The sequence below is a fragment of the Oncorhynchus gorbuscha genome, linkage group LG06, assembly GCF_021184085.1.
Source record: "Oncorhynchus gorbuscha isolate QuinsamMale2020 ecotype Even-year linkage group LG06, OgorEven_v1.0, whole genome shotgun sequence".
In the NCBI taxonomy this organism is placed as follows: Eukaryota; Metazoa; Chordata; class Actinopteri; order Salmoniformes; family Salmonidae; genus Oncorhynchus; species Oncorhynchus gorbuscha.
This window is the reverse complement of record NC_060178.1, coordinates 2,588,627-2,604,637: the sequence shown is the minus strand read 5'-3', so window position 1 is coordinate 2,604,637 and position 16,011 is coordinate 2,588,627. Positions and strand designations below refer to the sequence as shown.

General features: G+C 44.8%; 1 protein-coding gene across 1 annotated transcript in view; it reads left to right on the top strand.

The window, feature by feature from the left end:
- dennd4a (DENN/MADD domain containing 4A) overlaps positions 1 to 16,011 on the top strand; it is a 96,713-nt gene that overhangs the window by 49,430 nt on the left and 31,272 nt on the right. The window contains exons 16-17 of the mRNA XM_046352067.1: positions 10,042 to 10,181; positions 15,646 to 15,778. Of these exons, the coding sequence (XP_046208023.1) occupies positions 10,042 to 10,181; positions 15,646 to 15,778 (273 nt within the window). The remainder of the gene's footprint in view (positions 1 to 10,041; positions 10,182 to 15,645; positions 15,779 to 16,011) is intronic.

The following is a 16,011-nucleotide window of genomic DNA, read 5'->3' as shown; positions in this document are numbered from 1 at the left end:
TGAGTACAACAGATGTAGACATTACAGATTTAATTTTGGATTGGAGATGCTTAATGTGAGTCTGGAAGGAGAGTTTACAGTCTAACCAGACAGCCAGGTATTTGTAGTTGTCCACGTATTCTAAGTCAGAGCCGTCCAGAGTAGTGATGTTGGGCAGGTGCGGGCAGTGATCAATTGAATAGCATGCATTTAGTTTTACTTGCGTTTAAGAGCAGCTGGAGGCCACGGAAGGAGAGTTGTATGGCATTGAAGCTCGTCTGGAGGTTAGTTAACACAGTGTCCAAGGAGGGGCCAGAAGTATACAGAATGGTGTCGTCTGCGTAGATGTCGATCAGAGAATCACCAGCAGCAAGAGCAACATCATTGATGTATACAGGAAAGAGAGTCGGCCCGAGAATTGAACCCTGTGGCACACCCATAGAGACTGTCAGAGGACTGGACAACAGTCCCTCCGATTTGACACACTGAACTCTATCAGAGAAGTAGTTGGGAAACCAGACAAGGCAATCATTTGAGAAACCAAGGCTGTCGAGTCTGCCAATAAGTTGTGATTGACAGAGTCGAAAGCCTTGGCCAGGTCGATGAATACAGCTGCACAGTAAATGTCTCTTAACGATGGCGGTTATGATGTCGTTTAGAACCTTGAGCGTGGCTGAGGTGCCCCTATGACCAGCTCTGAAACCAGATTGCATAGCGGAGAAGGTATGGTGGAATTCGAAATGGTCAGTAATCTGTTTAACTTGGCTTTCGAAGACCTTAGAAAAACAGGGTAGGATGGATATAGGTCTGTAGCAGTTTGGGTCTAGAGAGTCACCCACTTTGAAGAGGGGGATGACCGCGGCAGCTTTTCAATCTTTGGGAATCTCAGACGATACGAAAGAGAGGTTAAACAGGCTAGTAATAGGGGTTGCAAAAATTTCGGCAGATATTTTTAGAAAGAGAGGGTCCAGATTTTGCAGCTCTTTCAGAACGCCAGCTATCTGGATTTGGGTAAAGGTGAAATGATGGGGGCTTTGGCGGGTTGCTGTGGAGGGTGCCGGGCAGTTGACCGGGGTAGGGGTAGTGAGGTGGAAAGCATGGCCAGCCGTAGAGAAATGCTTTTTGAAATTCTCAATTATAGTGGATTTATCAGTGGTGACAGTGTTTCCTAGCCTCAGAGCAGTGGGCAGCTGGGAGGAGGTGCTCTTATTCTCCATGGACTTTACAGTGTCCCAGAACTTTTTTGAGTTAGTACTACAGGATGCAAATTTCTGTTTGAAAAATCTTGCCTTAGCTCTTCTAACTGCCTGTGTATATTTGTAAGTCGCTCTGGATAAGAGCGTCTGCTAAATGACTTAAATGTAAATGTAAATGTTCCTAACTTCCCTGAAAAGTTGCAAATCACGGGGGCTATTCGATGCTAATGCAGAACGCCACAGGATGTTTTGTGCTGGTCAAGGGCAGACAGGTCTGGAGTGAACCAAGGACTATATCTATTCCTAGTTCTGAATGTTTGGAGAGGGGCATGCTTATTTAAGATGGTGAGGAAGGCACTTTTAAAGAATAGCCAGGCATCATCTACTGACGGGATGAGGTCAATGTCATTCCAGGATACCCCGGCCAGGTCAATTAGAAAGGCCTGCTCACAGAAATGTTTCAGGGAGCGTTTGACAGTGATGTGGGCTGGTCGTTTGATTACAGACCCATTACGGATGCAGGCAATGAGGCAGTGATCGCTGAGATCCTGGTTGAAAACAGCCAGAGGTGTATTTGCAGGGCGAGTTTTGTATGCATCTCTGTGTGTGGAGTAAATGTGGTCTACAGTTTTTTTCCGTCTGGTTGCACATGTGACATGCTGGTAGAAAATAGGTGAAACGGATTTAAGTTTGCCAGCTTTAAAGTCACCGGCCACTAGGAGCGCAGCTTCTGAATGAGCATTTTCTTGTTTGCTTATGGCTTTATAGAGTTGGTTGAGTGCGGTCTTTGTGCATCGGTTTGTGATGGTAAATAGACGGCTGTGCATAATATAGATGAGAACTCTCTTGGTAGATAGTGTGGTCTACAGATTATCATAAGGTACTCTACCTCAGGCGAGCAATACCTCGAGACTTCTTTAATATTAGACATCACACTCCTCCACAACCCGCCCCTCGTCTTACTAGACATAGCTTCTCTGTCCAGCCGGTGCATAGAAAAACCCGCCAGCTCTTAATTATCCTTGTCGTCGTTCAGCCACGACTTGGTGAAAGATGAGATTTGAGTTGGTAGTATAATCTTGATCGTATAAATCAACCTTATGTATAGTTACTCCCTCATGAAGCCAGTCAAATCAACCTGATGTAAAGTTACCCATGAAGCCAGTCTAAATCAACCTGATGTAAAGTTACTCATGAAGCCAGTCTAAATCAACCTGATGTAAAGTTACTCATGAAGCCAGTCTAAATCAATCTGATGTAAAGTTACTCATGAAGCCAGTCTAAATCAATCTGATGTAAAGTTACTCCCTCATGAAGCCAGTATAAATCAAACTGTAAAGTTACTCCCTCATGAAGCCAGTATAAATCAAACTGTAAAGTTACTCCCTCATGAAGCCAGTCTAAATCAATCTGATGTAAAGTTACTCCCTCATGAAGCCAGTCTAAATCAATCTGATGTAAAGTTACTCATGAAGCCAGTCTAAATCAAACTGTAAAGTTACTCCCTCATGAAGCCAGTCTAAATCAATCTGATGTAAAGTTACTCCCTCATGAAGCCAGTCTAAATCAATCTGATGTAAAGTTACTCATGAAGCCAGTCTAAATCAATCTGATGTAAAGTTACTCATGAAGCCAGTCTAAATCAAACTGTAAAGTTACTCCCTCATGAAGCCAGTATAAATCAAACTGTAAAGTTACTCCCTCATGAAGCCAGTATAAATCAAACTGTAAAGTTACTCCCTCATGAAGCCAGTCTAAATCAACCTGATGTATAGTTACTCCCTCATGAAGCCAGGATAAATCAACCTGATGTAAAGTTACTCCCTCATGAAGCCAGTCTAAATCAACCTGATGTAAAGTTACCCATGAAGCCAGTCTAAATCAACCTGATGTATAGTTACTCATGAAGCCAGTCTAAATCAACCTGATGTAAAGTTACTCATGAAGCCAGTCTAAATCAACCTGATGTAAAGTTACTCCCTCATGAAGCCAGGATAAATCAACCTGATGTAAAGTTACTCATGAAGCCAGTCTAAATCAACCTGATGTAAAGTTACTCATGAAGCCAGTCTAAATCAACCTGATGTAAAGTTACTCCCTCATGAAGCCAGTCTAAATCAACCTGATGTAAAGTTACTCCCTCATGAAGCCAGTCTAAATCAACCTGATGTAAAGTTACTCATGAAGCCAGTCTAAATCAACCTGATGTAAAGTTACTCATGAAGCCAGTCTAAATCAACCTGATGTAAAGTTACTCCCTCATGAAGCCAGTCTAAATCAATCTGATGTAAAGTTACTCCCTCATGAAGCCAGTCTAAATCAATCTGATGTAAAGTTACTCCCTCATGAAGCCAGTCTAAATCAATCTGATGTAAAGTTACTCCCTCATGAAGCCAGTCTAAATCAATCTGATGTAAAAGCCAGTCTAAATCAACCTGATGTAAAGTTACTCATGAAGCCAGTCTAAATCAACCTGATGTAAAGCCAGTTAAATCAACCTGATGTAAAGTTACTCCCTCATGAAGCCAGTCTAAATCAATCTGATGTAAAGTTACTCATGAAGCCAGTCTAAATCAACCTGATGTAAAGTTACTCCCTCATGAAGCCAGTCTAAATCAACCTGATGTAAAGTTACTCCCTCATGAAGCCAGTCTAAATCAATATGATGTAAAGTTACTGAAGCATAACGTTACGCTGACATTTATTGACATCCGTTGCTATGGTTACACAGTACCACAAGGTGTCAGGAGCTCGTCTGCGTACGCATATCTAGCTAATCCACTCCCTGTCTACTGTATAGCCTGGGTACCAGTCTCTTTAGCTAATCCACTCCCTGTCTACTGTATAGCCTGGGTACCAGTCTGTTTAGCTAATCCACTCCCTGTCTACTGTATAGCCAGGGTACCAGTCTCTTTAGCTAATCCACTCCTTGTCTACTGTATAGCCTGGGTACCAGTCTCTTTAGCTAATCCACTCCCTGTCTACTGTATAGCCTGGGTACCAGTCTCTTTAGCTAATCCACTCCCTGTCTACTGTATAGCCTGGGTACCAGTCTCTTTAGCTAATCCACTCACTGTCTACTGTATAGCCTGGGTACCAGTCTCTTTAGCTAATCCACTCCCTGTCTACTGTATAGCCTGGGTACCAGTCTCTTTAGCTAATCCACTCACTGTCTACTGTATAGCCTGGGTACCAGTCTCTTTAGCTAATCCACTCACTGTCTACTGTATAGCCTGGGTACCAGTCTCTTTAGCTAATCCACTCCTTGTCTACTGTATAGCCTGGGTACCAGTCTCTTCAGCTAATCCACTCCCTGTCTACTGTATAGCCTGGGTACCAGTCTCTTTAGCTAATCCACTCCCTGTCTACTGTTTAGCCTGGGTACCAGTCTCTTTAGCTAATCCACTCCCTGTCTACTGTATAGCCTGGGTACCAGTCTCTTTAGCTAATCCACTCCCTGTCTACTGTATAGCCTGGGTACCAGTCTCTTTAGCTAATCCACTCCCTGTCTACTGTATAGCCTGGGTACCAGTCTCTTTAGCTAATCCACTCACTGTCTACTGTATAGCCTGGGTACCAGTCTCTTTAGCTAATCCACTCCCTGTCTACTGTATAGCCTGGGTACCAGTCTCTTTAGCTAATCCACTCCCTGTCTACTGTATAGCCTGGGTACCAGTCTCTTTAGCTAATCCACTCCCTGTCTACTGTATAGCCTGGGTACCAGTCTCTCTAGCTAATCCACTCCCTGTCTACTGTATAGCCTGGGTACCAGTCTCTCTAGCTAATCCACTCACTGTCTACTGTATAGCCTGGGTACCAGTCTCTTTAGCTAATCCACTCCCTGTCTACTGTATAGCCTGGGTACCAGTCTCTCTAGCTAATCCACTCACTGTCTACTGTATAGCCTGGGTACCAGTCTCTCTAGCTAATCCACTCCCTGTACTTCATATCATTGTTATTTTTGTTTATTTAACCTTTATTTAACCAGGTAGGCAAGTTGAGAACAAGTTCTCATTTACAACTGCGACCTGGACAAGATAAAGCAAAGCAGTGTGACACAGACAACAACACAGAGTTCCACATGGAATAAACAAACGTACAGTCAATAATACAATATAAACAAGTCTATATACAATGTGAGCAAATGAGGTGAGATAAGGGAGGTAAAGGCAAAAAGGCCATGGTGGCAAAGTAAATACAATATAGCAAGTAAAACACTGGAATTGTAGATTTGCAGTGGAAGAATGTGCAATATAGTACAATAGAGTGAAGAACAGTACAATACAGTAAAGTACAGTGCAATACAGTACAATACAATACTTTACAATACAGTACAATACTTTACAATACAGTACAATATAGTAAAGTACAGTACAATACAGTACAATGCAGTACAATACAGTAAAGTACAGTACAATACAGTACAATACAATATAGTACAGTACAATACAGTACAATACAATATAGTACAGTACAATACAGTAAAGTACAGTACAATACAGTAAAGTACAGTACAATGCAGTACAATACAGTAAAGTGCAGTACAATACAGTAAAGTGCAGTACAATACAGTGCAATACAGTACAATACAGTACAATATAGTACAATGCAATATAGTACAGTACAATATAGTACAGTACAATACAGTACAATACAGTACAATATAATACAGTACAATACAGTACAATATAGTAAAGCACAGTACAATACAGTACAATATAATACAGTACAAAACAATACAGTAAAGTACAGTACAATACAGAAGATTACAGTACAATACAGTGAAGTACAGTACGATACAATAAAGTACAGTACATTGCAGTACAATACAGTAAAGTGCAGTACAATACAGTGCAATACAGTACAATACAGTACAATGCAATATAGTACAGTACAATATAGTACAGTACAATACAGTACAATACAGTACAATACAGTACAATACAATACAGTACAATACAATACAGTACAATACAGTACAATACAATACAGTACAATACAATACAGTACAATACAGTACAATACAATATAGTACAATATAGTACAATATAATAAAGTACAATACAGTACAATATAATACAGTACAATACAGTACAGTACAGTACAATACAGTAAAGTGCAGTACAATACAGTGCAATACAGTACAATACAGTACAATAGAGTACAATACAATATAGTACAGTATAATACAATATAGTACAGTACAATACAGTACAATATAATACAGTACAATACAGTACAATACAATATAGTACAATATAGTACAATATAGTACAATATAATACAGTACAATACAGTACAATACAGTACAATACAGTAAAGTACAGTACAATACAATACAATACAATATAATACTATACAATACAATACAATACAGTGCCCTGTAGAATGAAAAACCTTGCTTTATTCTCTCTACTCTCTCTGATGACTCATATACTTTCTGTCAGCGAGAGGAAGTTGGACCGAACAAGGCTAGTTTGTTCGTTTCCAGCCAGACCCACTGCTCGATGTGTGTGTGTGTGTGTGTGTGTGTGTGTGTGTGTGTGTGTGTGTGTGTGTGTGTGTGTGTGTGTGTGTGTGTGTGTGTGTGTGTGTGTGTGTGTGTGTGTGTGTGTGTGTGTGTGTGTGTGTGTGTGTGTGTGTGTGTGTGTGTGTGTGTGTTCTGTAATGGTCTCATAGAGCAACATGAGATTATAGAATTATGTTCAGGTCAGTGGAGGCTGGATTCATGTAGACTAGGGGGGAGGAGAGGAGAGAGAGAAGGGGAGGAGAGGAGAGAGAGAAGGGGGAGGAGAGGAGAGGAGAGAGAGAAGGGGGAGGGGAGTGAGTGAGGAGGGGTGGACTTGACGTATCCTTGGCATGGCAAAAGGGAGGGGTACGGAGAGGTGAAGGGGGGAGGAGGGAGAGAAGGGAGGGGTAAGGAGAGGAGAGGAGGGAGGGAGAGAAGGGAGAGAAGAGAGGGGTAAGGAGAGGAGGGAGAGAAGGGAAGGGGAGGAGAGAAGGGGAGGAGAGGAGGGAGAGAAGGGAGGGGTAAGGAGAGGTGAAGGGAGGGAGAGGAGGGAGAGAAGAGAGGGGTAAGGAGAGGAGAGGAGGGAGGGAGAGAAGGGAGAGAAGAGAGGGGTAAGGAGAGGAGAGGAGAGGAGGGAGAGAAGGGAAGGGGAGGAGAGAGAAGGGGAGTAGAGGAGGGAGAGAAGGGAGGGGTAAGGAGAGGAGAGGAGAGGAGGGAGAGAAGGGAGGGGTAAGGAGAGGAGAGGAGGGAGAGAAGGGAAGGGTAGGGAGAGGTGAAGGAGGGGAGAGGAGGGAGAGAAGGTGGGGTAAGGAGAGGTGGAGGGGAGGGAGAGAAGGGGGATAAGGAGAGGTGGAGGGGAAGGAGGGAAGGGGGGTAGGGATGGAGGGGTGAAGGGAGAGGAGAGAGAGAAGGAGGGGTAAGGAGAGGTGGAGGGGAGGGAGAGAAGGGGGTAGGGAGGGGTGAAGGGGGAGGAGAGGAGAGAGAGAAGGAGGGGTAAGGAGAGGTGGAGGGGAGGGAGAGAAGGGGGGGTAGGGAGGGAGGGGTGAAGGGGGAGAAGAGGAGAGAGTGAATCTGTGCCAAGGCAGTAGCTACTCTTCCTGGGGTTTATTATGGATCCCCATTAGTTCCTGTCAAGGCAGCAGCTACTCTTCCTGGGGTTTATTATGGATCCCCATTAGTTCCTGCCAAGGCAGCAGCTACTCTTCCTGGGGTTTATTATGGATCCCCATTAGTTCCTGTCAAGGCAGCAGCTACTCTTCCTGGGGTTTATTATGGATCCCCATTAGTTCCCGCCAAGGCAGCAGCTACTCTTCCTGGGGTTTATTATGGATCCCCATTAGTTCCTGCCAAGGCAGCAGCTACTCTTCCTGGGGTTTATTATGGATCCCCATTAGTTCCTGCCTAGGCAGCAGCTACTCTTCCTGGGGTTTATTATAGATCCCCATTAGTTCCTGCCAAGGCAGCAGCTACTCTTCCTGGGGTTTATTATGGATCCCCATTAGTTCCTGCTTAGGCAGCAGCTACTCTTCCTGGGGTTTATTATAGATCCCCATTAGTTCCTGCCAAGGTAGCAGCTACTCTTCCTGGGGTTCCTGGGTTCCAGCAACATACATACATACATGACATACATAGACCTGCCTTGTTGATAGTGTTGTTAAGGTAGAAACTAGGGCCTGTAGGACCTGCCTTGTTGATAGTGCTGTTAAGGTAGAAACTAGGGCCTGTAGGACCTGCCTTGTTGATAGTGCTGTTAAGAAGGTAGAAACTAGGGCCTGTAGGACCTGTCTTGTTGATAGTGTTGTTAAGAAGGTAGAAACTAGGGCCTGTAGGACCTGTCTTGTTGATAGTGTTGTTAAGAAGGTAGAAACTAGGGCCTGTAGGACCTGCCTTGTTGATAGTGTTGTTAAGAAGGTAGAAACTAGGGCCTGTAGGACCTGCCTTGTTGATAGTGTTGTTAAGAAGGTAGAAACTAGGGCCTGTAGGACCTGCCTTGTTGATAGTGTTGTTAAGAAGGTAGAAACTAGGGCCTGTAGGACCTGCCTTGTTGATAGTGTTGTTAAGAAGGTAGAAACTAGGGACTGTAGGACCTGTAGGAATCACTGGTCTGGTATCACTGGTCTGGAATCACTGGTCTGGAATCACTGGTCTGGAATCACTGGTCTGGAATCACTGGTCTGGTATCACTGGTCTGGAATCACTCGTCTGGAATCACTGGTCTCTTCTCTGTCTGACATAATTTCAATGATTTACTGGTCCTGTCTGGCAACAGATGACAGATCACTGATCATAGATGGCATTAGCCCCTGTACCTGTCTGGCAGCAGATGACAGATCACTGATCATAGATGGCATTAGCCCCTGTACACGCTTTCTAGTCGTTGCCAAGTAAGAAACAGGTCGTATGAACATTGCAAAGGCACTTTCACTCTCATGGACAGAAATAATGCCTTTTTGTAACTTGGCTGTTGTATGGATTCATTGTATCTGTGTCTGTAGCCTTCTTGTGTCTTTCAATTGTGAACTGTGTTGTAGACAGACAGAATAGAGTACAGAACTGTGTTGTAGACAGACAGAATAGAGGACAGACCTGTGTTGTAGACAGACAGAACAGAGGACAGAACTGTGTTGTAGACAGACAGAATAGAGGACAGAACTGTGTTGTAGACAGACAGAATAGAGGACAGAACTGTGTTGTAGACAGACAGAATAGAGGACAGAACTGTGAGGTGGACAGACAGAATAGTGGACTGTGTTGTGGACAGACAGAATAGAGGACAGAACTGTGTTGTAGACAGACAGAATAGAGGACAGAACTGTGTTGTAGACAGACAGAATAGAGGACAGAACTGTGAGGTGGACAGACAGAATAGTGGACTGTGTTGTAGACAGACAGAATAGAGGACAGAACAGTGTTGTAGACAGACAGAATAGAGGACAGAACTGTGTTGTAGACAGACAGAATAGTGGACTGTGTTGTAGACAGACAGAATAGAGGACAGAACTGTGTTGTAGACAGACAGAATAGAGGACAGAACAGTGTTGTAGACAGACAGAATAGAGGACAGAACTGTGAGGTGGACAGACAGAATAGAGGACAGAACTGTGTTGTGGACGGACAGAAAAGAGGACAGAACTGTGTTGTAGACAGACAGAATAGAGGACAGAAATGTGTTGTGGACGGACAGAAAAGAGGACATAACTGTGTTGTAGACAGACAGAATAGAGGACAGAACAGTGTTGTAGACAGACAGAAAAGAGGACAGAACTGTGTTGTAGACAGACAGAATAGAGGACATAACTGTGTTGTGGACGGACAGAATAGAGTACAAATCAATCAGGAAGGTGTGTTCCCCTTCAGATTCAGATGGACAGTGATGGACCAGAAGACACCAGGTTGATAGAGCTGGACGAGTCCCATCGCAGTGAACACACAGTCTACATCAACCCTCCTGAACTAAGACTGTTGGCTCAGGGAGAGGAGCACCCACTCTGCTATAGGTACTGTACACACACACACACACACACACACACACACACACACACACACACACACACACACACACACACACACACACACACACACACACACACACACACACACACACACACACACACACACACACACACACACACACACACACACACACACACACACACACACACACACACTCTGTTTCTATCTCTGTCTTTCTCTGTCTCTATCCCTGTCTCTATCTCTATCTCTATCTCTCTCTCTCTCTCCCAATTCAATTTCAATTTAAAGGCTTTATTGGCATGGGAAACATATGTTAACATTGCCAAAGCAAGTGATGTAGATAATAAACAAAAGTGAAATAAACTATAAAAAATGAACAGTGTTAGGTTCTAATTTTTCAGAGTAAATAACTCACAGACACTAGAGAAGCAAGTTAAACCTCCCCAAATGGTCGTTACAGCTGTAGTTCAGACAACAACACATTCCCATCATCACAAGTATATATATATACCCCACTTTATACACCCCTCCTTCTCTCCCATCCTGACATCTAATGGTTCCACAGGAAGAGGGTAACAGGATACTAAACCCTTATGACCTGACCTCCTGACCTCAACCCCTCCTTCTCTCCCATCTTGACATCTAATGGTTCCACAGGAAGAGGGTAACAGGATACTAAACCCTTATGACCTGACCTCCTGACCTCTACCCCTCCTTCTCTCCCATGCTGACATCTAATGGTATCCACAGGAAGAGGGTAACAGGATACTAAACCCTTATGACCTGACCTCCTGACCTCTACCCCTCCTTCTCTCCCATCTTGACATCTAATGGTTCCACAGGAAGAGGGTAACAGGATACTAAACCCTTATTACCTGACCTCCTGACCTCTACCCCTCCTTCTCTCCCATCCTGACATCTAATGGTTCCACAGGAAGAGGGTAACAGGATACTAAACCCTTATGACCTGACCTCCTGACCTCTACCCCTCCTTCTCTCCCATGCTGACATCTAATGGTATCCACAGGAAGAGGGTAACAGGATACTAAACCCTTATGACCTGACCTCCTGACCTCAACCCCTCCTTCTCTCCCATGCTGACATCTAATGGTATCCACAGGAAGAGGGTAACAGGATACTAAACCCTTATGACTCCCTTCAAGGGGATCTGACCTGACCTCCTGACCTCTACCCCTCCTTCGCCTAATCCCCCAGATGTCGATCTTCTTCCCCCTATAGCAATCCTTTGATCTCCTCTCGTCCATCCAAAACCATCTGTCTACAGAGAACCATTCAGTTCTGACATAATAATAATAATCTGTCACTCCTTTCTATACACAATACTTAATATTTCTCAATGTTCAAAGGTTAGGCCTGAATCCAACAACATTAAACATTACATGTACAGAAGTTCCAAAATAATACAGACATTTTAAATGTCACATTATGTCTATATATATATACAGTGTTGTAATGATGTTCAAATAGTTACAAGTACAAAAGGGAAAATAATCAACATAAATATGGGTTGTATTTACAATGGTGTTTGTTCTTCACTGGTTGCCCTTTTCTCGTGGCAGCAGGTCACATATCTTGCTGCTGTGATGGCACACTGTGGTATTTCACCCAAAAGATATGGGAGTTTTCGAATTCTTTGTGGATCTGTGTAATCTGAGGGAAATATGTCTCTCTAATATGGTCATACATTGGGCAGGAGATTAGGAAGTGCAACTCAGTTTCCGCCTCATTTTGTGGGCAGTGAGCACATAGCCTCTCTTCTCTTGAGAGCCATGTCTGTCTACGGCGGCCTTTCTCAATAGCAAGGCTATGCTCACTGAGTCTGTACATAGTCAAAGCTTTCCTTAATTTTGTGTCAGTCACAGTGGTCAGGTATTCTGCCGCTGTGTACTCTCTGTTTAGGGCCAAATAGCATTCTAGTTTGCTGTTTTTTTGTTAATTCTTTCCAATGTGTTAAGTAATTATCTTTTTGTTTTCTCATGATTTGGTTGGGTCTAATTGTGCTGCTGTCCTGGGGCTCTGTAGGGTGTGTTTGTGTTTGTGAACAGAGCCCCAGGACCAGCTTGCTTAGGGGACTCTTCTCCAGGTTCATCTCTCTGTAGGTGATGGCTTTGTTATGGAAGGTTTGTGAATCACTTCCTTTTAGGTGGTTGTAGAATTTAACGGCTCTTTTCTGGAGTTGAATAATTAGCGGGTATCGGCCTAATTCTGCTCTGGGTGCATTATTTGGTGTTTTACGTTGTACACGGGGGATATTTTTGCAGAATTCTGCAGTCTCAATCAGGGGGATGCTGCTGGCTTACTTCTAAAGTGTAAAAACATGACATACCAGTTTACAGGGTTTGGTAACTCTTGAGGTTCCAACGACTCTGATTTTAATTTTCATACAACTCACCGTTGGAACAATTTGCAGAACTCTTTACAATTAGATGTCCTGGTGCCTCTCAGGCAGCTTAGGGTGTAGCTAAACCCAGTAGCTGAGGCCTGTAACTGTTTTTAACAATTGTTGTGTTTTTGTTTTAATTGGGTTTTTGTTTTACATTGTATTGGTTGTTGTATAGTTGGGATCAGGGAAAGAGAACCTGGTCTCAATGGGTTTTCATTGGGAAAGATAACCTGGTCTCAATGGGTTTTCATTGGGAAAGAGAACCTGGTCTCAATGGGTTTTCATTGGGAAAGATAACCTGGTCTCAATGGGTTTTCATTGGGAAAGATAACCTGGTCTCAATGGGTTTTCATTGGGAAAGATAACCTGGTCTCAATGGGTTTTCATTGGGAAAGAGAACCTGGTCTCAATGGGTTTTCATTGGGAAAGATAACCTGGTCTCAATGGGTTTTCCCTGGGAAAGAGAACCTGGTCTCAATGGGTTTTCATTGGGAAAGAGAACCTGGTCAGTGTTAACCCTGTCCAGCTACTGACAGTGTTGTGTTAACCCTGTCCAGCTACTGACAGTGTTGTGTTAACCCTGTCCAGCTACTGACAGTGTTGTGTTAACCCTGTCCAGCTACTGACAGTGTTGTGTTAACCCTGTCCAGCTACTGACCGTGTTGTGTTAACCCTGTCCAGCTACTGACCGTGTTGTGTTAACCCTGTCCAGCTACGTTGTGTTAACCCTGTCCAGCTACTGACAGTGTTGTGTTAACCCTGTCCAGCTACTGACCGTGTTGTGTTAACCCTGTCCAGCTACGTTGTGTTAACCCTGTCCAGCTACTGACAGTGTTGTGGTAACCCTGTCCAGCTACATTGTGTTAACCCTGTCCAGCTACATTGTGTTAACCCTGTCCAGCTACTGAACGTGTTGTGGTAACCCTGTCCAGCTACTGACTGTGTTGTGTTAACCCTGTCCAGCTACTGACCGTGTTATGTTAACCCTGTCCAACTACTGACCGTGTTGTGTTAACCCTGTCCAGCTACTGACCGTGTTGTGTTAACCCTGTCCAGCTACTGACCGTGTTGTGTTAACCCTGTCCAGCTACTGACCGTGTTGTGTTAACCCTGTCCAGCTACATTGTGTTAACCCTGTCCAGCTACTGACCGTGTTGTGTTAACCCTGTCCAGCTACTGACAGTGTTGTGTTAACCCTGTCCAGCTATGTTGTGTTAACCCTGTCCAGCTACTGACCGTGTTGTGTTAACCCTGTCCAGCTACTGACCGTGTTGTGTTAACCCTGTCCAGCTACATTGTGTTAACCCTGTCCAGCTACTGACCGTGTTGTGTTAACCCTGTCCAGCTACTGACAGTGTTGTGTTAACCCTGTCCAGCTACGTTGTGTTAACCCTGTCCAGCTACTGACAGTGTTGTGTTAACCCTGTCCAGTTACTGACCGTGTTGTGTTAATCCTGTCCAGCTACTGACAGTGTTGTGTTAACCCCATCCAGCTACTGACAGTGTTGTGTTAACCCTGTCCAGCTACTGACCGTGTGGTGTTAACCCCATCCAGCTACTGACAGTGTTGTGTTAACCCTGTCCAGCTACTGACCGTGTGGTGTTAACCCTGTCCAGCTACTGACAGTGTTGTGTTAACCCTGTCCAGCTACTGACAGTGTTGTGTTAACCCTGTCCATCTACATTGTGTTAACCCTGTCCAGCTACTGACAGTGTTGTGTTAACCCTGTCCAGCTACATTGTGTTAACCCTGTCCAGCTACTGACCGTGTTGTGTTAACCCTGTCCAGCTACTGACAGTGTTGTGTTAACCCTGTCCATCTACATTGTGTTAACCCTGTCCAGCTACTGACAGTGTTGTGTTAACCGTGTCCAGCTACGTTGTGTTAACCCTATCCAGCTACATTGTGTTAACCCTGTCCAGCTACGGACCGTGTGCTGTTAACCCTGTCCAGCTACATTGTGTTAACCCTGTCCAGCTACTGACCGTGTTGTGTTAACCCTGTCCAGCTACGTTGTGTTAACCCTGTCCAGCTACTGACAGTGTTGTGTTAACCCTGTCCAGCTACGTTGTGTTAACCCTGTCCAGCTACTGACCATGTTGTGTTAACCCTGTCCAGCTACTGACCATGTTGTGTTAACCCTGTCCAGCTACATTGTGTTAACCCTGTCCAGCTACTGACCGTCTTGTGTTAACCCTGTCCAGCTACTGACAGTGTTGTGTTAACCCTGTCCAGCTACTGACAGTGTTGTGTTAACCCTGTCCAGCTACGTTGTGTTAACCCTGTCCAACTACGTTGTGTTAACCCTGTCCAGCTACTGACCGTGTGGTGTTAACCCTGTCCAGCTACTGACAGTGTTGTGTTAACCCTGTCCAACTACGTTGTGTTAACCCTGTCCAGTTACTGACCGTGTGGTGTTAACCCCATCCAGCTACTGACCGTGTTGTGTTAACCCCATCCAGCTACTGACCGTGTGGTGTTAACCCCATCCAGCTATTGACCGTGTTGTGTTAACCCCATCCAGCTACTGACCGTGTTGTGTTAACCCTGTCCAGCTACTGACCGTGTTGTGTTAACCCTGTCCAGCTACTGACCGTGTGGTGTTAACCCTGTCCAGCTACTGACCGTGTTGTGTTAACCCTGTCCAGCTACTGACCGTGTTGTGTTAACCCTGTCCAGCTACTGACAGTGTTGTGTTAACCCTGTCCAGCTACTGACCGTGTTGTGTTAACCCCATCCAGCTACTGACCGTGTTGTGTTAACCCCATCCAGCTACTGACAGTGTTGTGTTAACCCCATCCAGCTACTGACCGTGTTGTGTTAACCCCATCCAGCTACTGACCGTGTTGTGTTAACCCCATCCAGCTACTGACAGTGTTGTGTTAACCCCATCCAGCTACTGACAGTGTTGTGTTAACCCTGTCCAGCTACTGACAGTGTTGTGTTAACCCTGTCCAGCTACTGACCGTGTTGTGTTAACCCTGTCCAGCTACTGACAGTGTTGTGTTAACCCTGTCCAGCTACTGACAGTGTTGTGTTAACCCTGTCCAGCTACTGACAGTGTTGTGTTAACCCTGTCCAGCTACTCTGGGTTTCCGGTGCTGAGTCGTGATTTGTTGGAGCTCCAGGATGGACCTCGCCCCCCCTCAGCCAGCCTGACACAGAGACACACCAGTCCAGCCAGCCCTGCTGCCATCTTTAGGCGCTCCAAGCAGGTCATTACCACACGCAGCTACGCAATAACCAGAGACAGACAGAGGGACGGAACCAACCAACACACACACACACGCACACGCACACGCACGCGCACGCGCACGCGCACGCGTACGCGCACGCGCGCACACACACACACACACACACACACACACACACACACACACACACACACACACACACACACACACACACACACACTAACACACACACGCACACACACACGTACTAACAC